The following is an 11,496-nucleotide window of genomic DNA, read 5'->3' on the forward strand; positions in this document are numbered from 1 at the left end:
GAAGTCTTACATTGGGGGTCTTACAAGGGGGGAAGTCTTACATTGGGTGTCTTACAAGGGGGGGAAGTCTTACATTGGGGGTCTTACAAGGGGGGAAGTCTTACATTGGGTGTCTTACAAGGGGGGGAAGTCTTACATTGGGTGTCTTACAAGGGGGGAAGTCTTACATTGGGGGGTCTTACAAAGGGGGAAGTCTTACATTGGGTGTCTTACAAGGGGGGAAGTCTTACATTGGGGGTGTTACAAGGAGGGAAGTCTTACATTGGGGGTCTTACAAGGGGGGGGGAGTCTTACATTGGGGGTGTTACAAGGGGGGGGGAGTCTTACATTGGGGGTGTTACAAGGGGGAAGTCTTACATTGGGGGTGTTACAAGGGGGGAAGTCTTACATTGGGGGTGTTACAAGGGGGAAGTCTTACATTGGGGGTGTTACAAGGGGGGAGTCTTACATTGGGGGTGTTACAAGGGGGAAGTCTTACATTGGGGGTGTTACAAGGGGGGAAGTCTTACATTGGGTGTCTTACAAGGGGGGGGGGGGAGTCTTACATTGGGGGTCTTACAAGGGGGAAGTCTTACATTGGGGGTGTTACAAGGGGGGGAAGTCTTACATTGGGGTGTTACAAGGGGGGGGGGAAGTCAAACTGAACGCTTTCGGCAAGCGCGCCTTTACCTACACAGCTCCCTCTATTTGGAACTCTCTGCCCATGTCTGTCCGCCTTTCTACCTCTCTCCCTTCCTTCAAGTCCTCTCTAAAAACACACCTCTTCCGGGAATACTTCAACCCCTAGCCTGTGCGAGTGATTCGATGTTGTCCGTGTGTGTGTTTGTGTGTGTGTGCGAGTGAGCGACACGAGTATATGCGAGTAATTGGTTGTGTGCACTGTTCAGTATTTGCCACATTGAGGAGAGGGGTCGCTTGCCATCGTAGCGCGCTGTGGGCCGGCTGGGGGCGGGTTGCTTGCGAGGGCTGTATTTTGTACATTGATTATTTGATACATGTATAATTATTAAATGCGTCTCCAGGAATATGTTTAGTTTAAATCTTGTGTCGATACTATTTAATTCTGCCTCGCTATTAGCCATTGAGTAAAACTGTTTTATCACCATTGCTTTATTGTTGTTAATTCGTCTCCAGAAATATGTTTTGTTTTAATCTTGTGTCGATACTATTTAACTCTGCCTCGTTATTAGCCATTGAGTATAACTGTTTTATCACCATTGTTTTATTGTTGTTCTTTGGCCATTTACGTTGAACGACTTGTTATACATTGACATTGATAGTTTTATTCTTCTTCTTCTTCGTCGTTCGCTAGATAGTTTTATTATAAGAACCTTTTTTTAATTCCTATTAACTCGATGTTCTTTAACTATGTTTGTAAATTGTTAGAGGATCTTTTAGTAGAAGTGTTTAACTGTCGAAGCTGCTTTTACCTAAGAGACCGACTGTATATTGTGCTGTTGTATTTGTCAGACTTGATTGTACCAAGTCCTTCACATGTTGTAATGCGCTTAGAGCCAAATATTTTTGTTTTTTGTAAGGGATAGGCGCAATATAAATACACTTTATTATTATTATTATTATTATTATAAGTCTTACATTGGGGGTCTTACAAGGGGGGGGGGGGAGTCTTACATTGGGGGTGTTACAAGGGGGAAGTCTTACATTGGGTGTCTTACAAGGGGGGGGGGTCTTACATTGGGGGTCTTACAAGGGGGGGAAGTCTTACATTGGGGGTGTTACAAGGGGGGGAAGTCTTACATTGGGGTGTTACAAGGGGGGGGGGAAGTCTTACATTGGGGGTCTTACAAGGGGGGAAGTCTTACATTGGGTGTCTTACAAGGGGGGAAGTTTTACATTGGGGGTCTTACAAGGGGGGGGGGGGAAGTCTTACATTGGGGGAGTTACAAGGGGGGGGGGAAGTCTTACATTGGGGGTCTTACAAAGGGGGGGGGAAGTTTTACATTGGGGGTCTCACAAGGGGGGGAAGTCTTACATTGGGGGTCTTACAAGGGGGGGAGTCTTACATTGGGGGTCTTACAAGGGGGGAAGTCTTACATTGGGGGTATTACAAGGGGGGGAAGTCTTACATTGGGGGTCTTACAAGGGGGGGAGTCTTACATTGGGGGTCTTACAAGGGGGGAAGTCTTACATTGGGGGTCTTACAAGGGGGGGAGTCTTACATTGGGGGTCTTACAAGGGGGGAAGTCTTACATTGGGGGTCTCACAAGGGGGGGAAGTCTTACATTGGGGGTCTTACAAGGGGGGGAGTCTTACATTGGGGGTCTTACAAGGGGGGAAGTCTTACATTGGGGGTATTACAAGGGGGGGAAGTCTTACATTGGGGGTCTTACAAGGGGGGGAGTCTTACATTGGGGGTCTTACAAGGGGGGGGGAAAGTCTTACATTGGGGGTCTTACAAGGGGGAAGTCTTACATTGGGGGAGTTACAAGGGGGGGGGGGGAAGTCTTACATTGGGGGTCTTACAAAGGGGGGGGAAGTTTTACATTGGGGGTCTCACAAGGGGGGGAAGTCTTACATTGGGGGTCTTACAAGGGGGGGGGGGAAAGTCTTACATTGGGGGTCTTACAAGGGGGAAGTCTTACATTGGGGGAGTTACAAGGGGGGGGGGAAGTCTTACATTGGGGGTCTTACAAAGGGGGGGGGGAAGTTTTACATTGGGGGTCTCACAAGGGGGGGAAGTCTTACATTGGGGGTCTTACAAGTGGGAAGTCCTACATTGGGGGTCTTACAAGTGGGAAGTCTTACATTGGGGGTCTTACAAGGGGGAAGTCTTACATTGGGGTCTTACAAGGGGGAAGTCTTACATTGGGGGTCTTACAAGGGGGGAAGTCTTACATTGGGGGTCTTACAAGGGGGGGAAGTCTTACATTGGGAGTCTTACAAGGGGGGAAGTCTTACATTTGGGGTCTTACAAGGGGGGGGGGGAAAGTCTTACATTGGGGGAGTTACAAGGGGGGGGGGGAAGTCTTACATTTGGGGTCTTACAAGGGGGGGGGAAGTCTTACATTGGGGGAGTTACAAGGGGGGGGGGAAGTCTTACATTGGGGGTCTTACAAAGGGGGGGGGAAGTTTTACATTGGGGGTCTCACAAGGGGGGGAAGTCTTACATTGGGGGTCTTACAAGTGGGAAGTCTTACATTGGGGGTCTTACAAGTGGGAAGTCTTACATTGGGGGTCTTACAAGGGGGAAGTCTTACATTGGGGGTCTTACAAGGGGGAAGTCTTACATTGGGGGTCTTACAAGGGGGGAAGTCTTACATTGGGGGTCTTACAAGGGGGGGAAGTCTTACATTGGGAGTCTTACAAGGGGGGAAGTCTTACATTTGGGGTCTTACAAGGGAGAAGTCTTACATTGGGTGTCTTACAAGGGGGGGAAGTCTTACATTGGGGTCTTACAAGGGGGAAGTCTTACATTGGGGGTCTTACAAGGGGGGGAAGTCTTACATTGGGGGTCTTACAGGCGGGGGGGGGGGGGTCTTACATTGGGGGTCTCACAAGGGGGAAGTCTTACATTGGGGGTCTTAAAGGGTGAAGTCTTACATTGGGGGTCTTACAAGGGGGGTTCCACTGCAGACAGTTACCTGAGCCCCGTGGCGTGTTACAGGCCGTACCTGTGGCGGGGGGAGAGCGGGGGTTACAGCGCGTGGTGCTGCACCACAACCCCTTCCCCCCGGATTTTCCCCCCTTCCTGCGCCTCTGTCGTCGTCTGCGCCTCAGGGATCCCTCCAATCACACGCCCAGAGTCGACCTCTGCAACCACAACGTCACCCCCTGCGCCATCGCGGACACCGCTCTCGTGTGAACGCCGGGTATTTGGTCTTGTGGTCATTTCTGTGCAGTGCACGTTCCCCCTTTTCTTTGAGAGTTTGAGTAGGAGGGAGTTAGAGAGGGGTTGCTGGTTGGTGCAATTCCACGCCTGTCCCCGTGTGAATAGAGTTCGTAGCTCTCGTCTGCTTCTATTGCTAGTAGCTTTTATAGTTTGCGATATGCTTCTGCTGCCAGTGTATATCTCACACATTGCCGATCATTGCTTGACATTTCGATAGAGAGTTTTCAGTGTGTCACTTTACAGTATTTCTTCTCTGTACTTCGATGAACATCAAGTGGTGTTTATTTCAAATATTGACTGACTCTTGTTACAAGCCTGGGTCTCTATTTGTACTGAACGAGGCAAACAGGCCAGCAAATATCTCAATATTCAATCATCATAGGCATTAAGACCTGACGGACATTTAGCCCCCAGTTTAGTTCAGTTCAGTTCAGTTCAGTTCAGGCTAACAAACATCTCATGTCCAATATAGGCATCAAGACCTGACAGATACTAAGCCCCCAGTTCAGTTCAGACCAGCTAACATCTCATGTCCAATATAGGCATTAAGACCTGACGGATATTAAGCCCCCAGTTCAGTTCAGTTCAGTTCAGCTCAGGCAAGCAGCGCAGAGAAAGCCGGTCATAGTGAAGACTGTCTGAGACAGAAAGCACTTAGCTGATTGCGTCGTGAACATTTTGATACTTATATATATAGTGCACGCTTTTGTCGTCTTTGACCCGTCTACTTTTTAAAACTGTTTACATTTTGATAAGATTATTTTGAGCCCACGCTTCTTTGTTAAATATTGTACACAGATATAATTGTCACTTTTATGATAGTTAGGGTTAGAGCCCGAGGGGGCCATCGCCCTCCTGTGTCCTAGGTGATGACCAGAGGTGTCCGTAGGGTCGGGAGGCTGCCCTCTCCTCTGCTGTGGTGTAGGTCCCGCTCCCGCAAGGGCCACGAGAGCGAGATGCTGGGAGTCGCTACCCCACTTTTACCCTTCTGCTGCCTGGTTCTGGCGATACTGGTCATCGTATATCATCACTGATGACCACGTGTAGCGGGCGGCCATCTCTCCCACCTTCCCGGTGTATGCCAGGTAGTCGAGTGCTCCCCTGCTCGTCAGCTGGCCAGATTCTAGTAGTTTCGACATAATCATAATAATAATAATAATAACGGGTATTTATATAGCGCCTTATCCGAAGTTCAAAGCGCGTATGCCGTGTGAGATGGATTTTTTTACACAATATATCACGCATTCACATCGGCCAGTAGATCAACAGCCTTTTGGCCCTGTAGATCAACAGCCTATAGGCCCATTATTCCAAGTCACACGGGTATTTTGGTGGACATTTTTTATCTACGCCTATACAATTTTGCCAGGAAAGACCCCTTTGTCAATCCATTGGGCTGGGGTAACGTTATCTGGTTTGGGTTTTTGGGAGGAGGCGAAGGGAGGAGGCGAAGGGAAAGGCCCCCGCTGAGCTGCACCTCGTCTTGCCTCTCGCACATTCCAATAAAGTCGACGATACGAAATGCGCCCTCACCTGCGTGAGATCGATGCCAATTGTCACTGGCTATTGACGCTGACTGGGACGGTCCGCATAGTAAGTCATGCAGCGACTGAGTGCCCCTTGCCGTATGGTCTGCACCCACCGTCGCCGGTCCGCCATTCTGTGTTTGTAGTGCTGTTATGGCGGCCCACACAGCTACAACGTGGCCGCGTTTTAGATTTAGGGCTGTCAAGTCTTCCTTTGTGGCATGTAGGAGGGCCATTCTATTATCCCGAATCCCTCTTTCCGCAGTTCTTCCGTCGCCGTTGTTGGAAGGTCCTTTGACCACTTGTCGAAAAACGTCACATTTTCTTCAGATTCCATTTTTCACAAAGAGTGAAGAGCGCTGCTGCAAAGAGTGAAGAGCGCTGCTGCGACGCGGGCGCAGGTAACTTCGCAAATGACCGGTCAACTGCTGGACAGTCATATATAACTGGCATCTGCTCACATAAAAAGTACCATAAAAAGCGTGCAGAAAAAACGCACGCTTCATTGAACGAGGGGCTGTGACTGGTGCTACCCACCAGCCACAGGCACAGTAAAAAAGAGTTACATTTTATTTATACTAAATACCACTTTGCTGTAACCAAGACAGCAACACTGATTTTAAGAAGAATAAAACTGATGAACAAATAAATCGCGTTATGAGTGCAATGTGTCTGTCTGTCCCTGTCATTGCGTGTGGAGTGGGGACGGAGATCGCTTGTTCTCACTCAGCATTGCCATACAGACCACAGCACACTAAGCATTGCAATACAGACCACAGCACACTAAGCATTGCCATACAGACCACAGCACACTAAGAATTGTCATACAGACCACAGCACACTAAGCATTGCCATACAGACCACAGCACACTAAGCATTGCCATACAGACCACAGCACACTAAGCATTGCCATACAGACCACAGCACACTAAGCATTGTCATACAGACCACAGCACACTAAGCATTGTCATACAGACCACAGCACACTAAGCATTGTCATACAGACCACAGCACACTAAGCATTGCCATACAGACCACAGCCACACTAAGCATTGCCATACAGACCACAGCACACTAAGCATTGCCATTCAGAGCACACTAAGCATTGTCATACAGACCACAGCACACTAAGCATTGTCATACAGACCACAGCACACTAAGCATTGTCATACAGACCACGTACAGCACACAATGCATTGTCATACAGACCACAGCACACTAAGCATTGTCATACAGATCACAGCACACTAAGCATTGTCATACAGAGCACAGCACACTAAGCATTGTCATACAGACCACATCACACTAAGCATTGTCATACAGACCACAGCACACTAAGCATTGTCATACAGACCACAGCACACTAAGCATTGTCATACAGACCACAGAACACTAAGCATTGCCATACAGACCACAGCACATTAAGCATTGTCATACAGACCACAGCACACTAAGCATTGCCATACAGACCACAGCACATTAAGCATTGTCATACAGACCACAGCACACTAAGCATTGCCATACAGACCACAGCACACTAAGCATTGCCATACAGACCACAGCACACTAAGCATTGTCATACAGGCCACATCACAATCAGCATTGTCATACAGACCACAGCCACACTAAGCATTGCCATACAGACCACAGCACACTAAGCATTGCCATACAGACCACATCACACTAAGCATTGTCATACAGACTACAGCACACTAAGCATTGCCATACAGACCACATCACACTAAGCATTGTCATACAGACTACAGCACACTAAGCATTGTCATACAGACCACAGCACACTAAGCATTGTCATACAGAGCACAGCACACTAAGCATTGTCATACAGACCACAGCACACTAAGCCTGGCCATACAGACCACAGCCACACTAAACATTGTCATACAGACCACAGTACACAAAGCATTGTCATACAGACCACAGCACACTAAGCATTGCCATACAGACCACAGCCACACTAAGCATTGCCATACAGATTACAGCACACTAAGCATTGCCATTCAGAGCACACTAAGCATTGTCATACAGACCACAGCACACAAAGCATTGTCATACAGACCACTGCACACTAAGAATTGTCATACAGACCACAGCACACTAAGCATTGCCATACAGACCACAGCACACTAAGCATTGTCATACAGACCACATCATAATCAGCATTGTCATACAGACCACAGCCACACTAAGCATTGCCATACAGACCACATCACACTAAGCATTGCCATACAGACCACATCACACTAAGCATTGTCATACAGACCACAACACACTAAGCATTGTCATACAGACCACAGCACACTAAACATTGTCATACAGACCACAGCACACTAAGCATTGCCATACAGACCACAGCACATTAAGCATTGTCATACAGACCACAGCACACTAAGCATTGCCATACAGACCACAGCACATTAAGCATTGTCATACAGACCACAGCACACTAAGCATTGCCATACAGACCACAGCACACTAAGCATTGCCATACAGACCACAGCACACTAAGCATTGTTATACAGACCACATCACAATCAGCATTGTCATACAGACCACAGCCACACTAAGCATTGCCATACAGACCACAGCACACTAAGCATTGCCGTACAGACCACATCACACTAAGCATTGTCATACAGACTACAACACAATAAGCATTGTCATACAGACCACAGCACACCTAGCATTGTCATACAGAGCACAGCACACTAAGCATTGTCATACAGACCATAGCACACTAAGCCTGGCCATACAGACCACAGCCACACTAAACATTGTCATACAGACCACAGTACACAAAGCATTGTCATACAGACCACAGCACACTAAGCATTGCCATACAGAGCACAGCACACTAAGCATTGCTATACAGACCACAGCACACCAAGCATTGTCATACAGACCACAGCACACTAAGCATTGTCATACAGACCACAGCACACTAAGCATTGTCATACAGACCACAGCACACTAAGCATTGCCATTCAGAGCACACTAAGCATTGTCATACAGACCACAGCACACTAAGCATTGCAATACAGACCACAGCACACTAAGCATTGCCATTCAGAGCACACTAAGCATTGTCATACAGACCACAGCACACAAAGCATTGTCATACAGACCACAGCACACTAAGAATTGTCATACAGACCACAGCACACTAAGCATTGTCATACAGACCACAGCACACTAAGCATTTCCATACAGAGCACACTAAGCATTGTCATACAGACCACAGCACACTAAGCATTGCCATACAGACCACAGCACACTAAGCATTGTCATACAGACCACAGCACACTAAGCATTGTCATACAGACCACAGCACACTAAGCATTGCCATACAGACCACAGCACACTAAGCATTGTCATACAGACCACAGCACACTAAGCATTGCCATACAGACCACAGCACACTTAGCATTGTCATACAGACCACATCACACTAAGCATTGTCATACAGACCACAACACACTAAGCATTGTCATACACCGAGAGAGAGAGAGAGAGAGAGAGAGAGAGAGAGAGAGAGAGAGAGAGAGAGAGAGAGAGAGAGAGAGAGAGAGAGAGAGAGAGAGAGAGAGAGAGAGAGAGAGAGAGAGAGAGAGAGAGCTCGAACTCGAAAACTTTATTACCGAGGGATGATAGCATTAGGTCCATATGGTCCTTTCTTACAGCTAGTCCCTACTATAATACACACATGAAACGAAGAACAAGTATGAAGAATTGAATGAGCTGCCAGATGTCGATAACTCGCCTTGTGTACAGAGATATCTGTAACTTGTACTCCTACATATAATGAGCTGCCAGATGTCGATAACTCGCCTTGTGTATAGAGATATCTGTAACTCGTACTCCTACATAGATTGAGCTGCCAGATGTCGACAACTCGCCTTGTGTACAGATATATCTGTAACTTGTACTCCTACATAGAATGAGCTGCCAGATGTCGATAATTCGCCTTGTGTACGGAGATATCTGTAACTTGTACTCCTACATAGAATGAGCTGCCAGATGTCGATAATTCGCCTTGTGTATAGAGATATCTGTAACTCGTACTCCTACATAGATTGAGCTGCCAGATGTCGATAACTCGCCTTGTGAATAGAGATATCTGTAACCTGTACTTGTACTTGTTCTAATGCACAGTCGGTACTCGCGGAAACATTTGGTAATAGATGAGCGGCTAACAGGGCTTTCAGCTCAATTGTAATGCCCCTGTCACACTTGACCGGATAGAGCCTCCGAACGTGAAACGGATGGCATATTTGTTTATCCGTTGGCAAAGTGGTCAGTCCGGAAGAAAAATCCAAACCACGGCCGTATTTGCACCGAACATGGAACGGTTGAAACGTACCGGTAACGAACATGTAACGCGCGGCTACAGTTCAACCAGCCAAGTGTCTCCGAATGATTGACGAACAACAAACGAACATGAACCGTCCAATCAGAACGCGCACAGGATTCATTCAGGACAAACCGAACACATAACGGACATCAACGGGCGCGTGCAGGAAACAATCCATGGTGATGCTGGAACACTCTCTGATTTGGAAGCTTCCAAGAACCTTTTTATATGCCCTGGGATGATCAGGTTCCAGGGATGTCGTTAGGTGTCGGACATCAGTCATAGACCGATTAACTGCCTCAAATGTCCGATTCATATGGTCAGGTCTCGGTCAGATGTCCTATAATACTTTGTAGAAGGCGGACTGTGTCCGATTACATTTTGCTTGCATCGGTCAATAGATTGCAGAGCTGTGACATTTTGCCGCTATGTACTCAAGATCATTCTGCAACATGTGTAATCCACAACACGACCACCAGACACAGCAACATGTGTAATCCACAACACGACCACCAGACACAGCAACATGTGTAATCCACAACACGACCACCAGACACAGCAACAGGTGTAATCCACAACACGACCACCAGACACAGCAACAGGTGTAATCCACAACACGACCACCAGACACAGCAACAGGTGTAATCCACAACACGACCACCAGACACAGCAACATGTGTAATCCACAACACGACCACCAGACACAGCAACAGGTGTAATCCACAACACGACCACCAGACACAGCAACAGGTGTAATCCACAACACGACCACCAGACACAGCAACATGTGTAATTCACAACACGACCACCAGACACAGCAACATGTGTAATCCACAACACGACCACCAGACACAGCAACATGTGTAATTCACAACACGACCACCAGACACAGCAACAGGTGTAATCCACAACACGACCACCAGACACAGCAACATGTGTAATTCACAACACGACCACCAGACACAGCAACAGGTGTAATCCACAACACGACCACCAGACACAGCAACATGTGTAATTCACAACACGACCACCAGACACAGCAACATGTGTAATTCACAACACGACCACCAGACACAGCAACAAACCAAACTGACACATTCACAACACGACCACCAGACACAGCAACAAACCAAACTGACACATTCACAACACGACCACCAGACACAGCAACAAACCAAACTGACACATCCACAACACGACCACAAGACACAGCAACAAACCAAACTGACACATCCACAACACGACCACAAGACACAGCAACAAACCAAACTGACACATTCACAACACGACCACCAGACACAGCAACAAACCAAACTGACACATCCACAACACGACCACAAGACACAGCAACAAACCAAACTGACACATCCACAACACGACCACAAGACACAGCAACAAACCAAACTGACACATCCACAACACGACCACAAGACACAGCAACAAACCAAACTGACACATCCACAACACGACCACCAGACACAGCAACAAACCAAACTGACACATCCACAACACGACCACAAGACACAGCAACAAACCAAACTGACACATCCACAACACGACCACAAGACACAGCAACAAACCAAACTGACACATCCACAACACGACCACAAGACACAGCAACAAACCAAACTGACACATCCACAACACGACCACAAGACACAGCAACAAACCAAACTGACACATCCACAACACGACCACAAGACACAGCAACAAACCAAACTGACACATCCACAACACGACCACAAGACACA

At 47.4% G+C, this 11,496-nt stretch overlaps 2 protein-coding genes across 2 annotated transcripts in view; both read left to right on the forward strand.

Annotated features, from left to right (window-relative positions):
- The window catches only part of LOC138974287 (leucine-rich repeat-containing protein 71-like), a 40,640-nt gene extending 34,614 nt beyond the window's left edge, over positions 1–6,026 (forward strand). Inside the window, exon 7 of the mRNA XM_070347006.1 lies at positions 3,626–6,026. Coding sequence (XP_070203107.1) covers positions 3,626–3,823 — 198 coding nt within the window. The 3' untranslated portion in view covers positions 3,824–6,026. The remainder of the gene's footprint in view (positions 1–3,625) is intronic.
- Positions 6,027–10,789: 4,763 nt separating this feature from the next.
- Positions 10,790–11,496, forward strand: part of LOC138974857 (TPR-containing protein DDB_G0280363-like) — a 2,943-nt gene continuing 2,236 nt past the window's right edge. The window contains exon 1 of the mRNA XM_070347582.1: positions 10,790–11,496. This exon is cut by the window's right edge and continues 2,236 nt beyond it. Coding sequence (XP_070203683.1) covers positions 10,790–11,496 — 707 coding nt within the window.

Source organism: Littorina saxatilis, linkage group LG8 (assembly GCF_037325665.1).
Source record: "Littorina saxatilis isolate snail1 linkage group LG8, US_GU_Lsax_2.0, whole genome shotgun sequence".
Taxonomy (NCBI): domain Eukaryota; kingdom Metazoa; phylum Mollusca; class Gastropoda; order Littorinimorpha; family Littorinidae; genus Littorina; species Littorina saxatilis.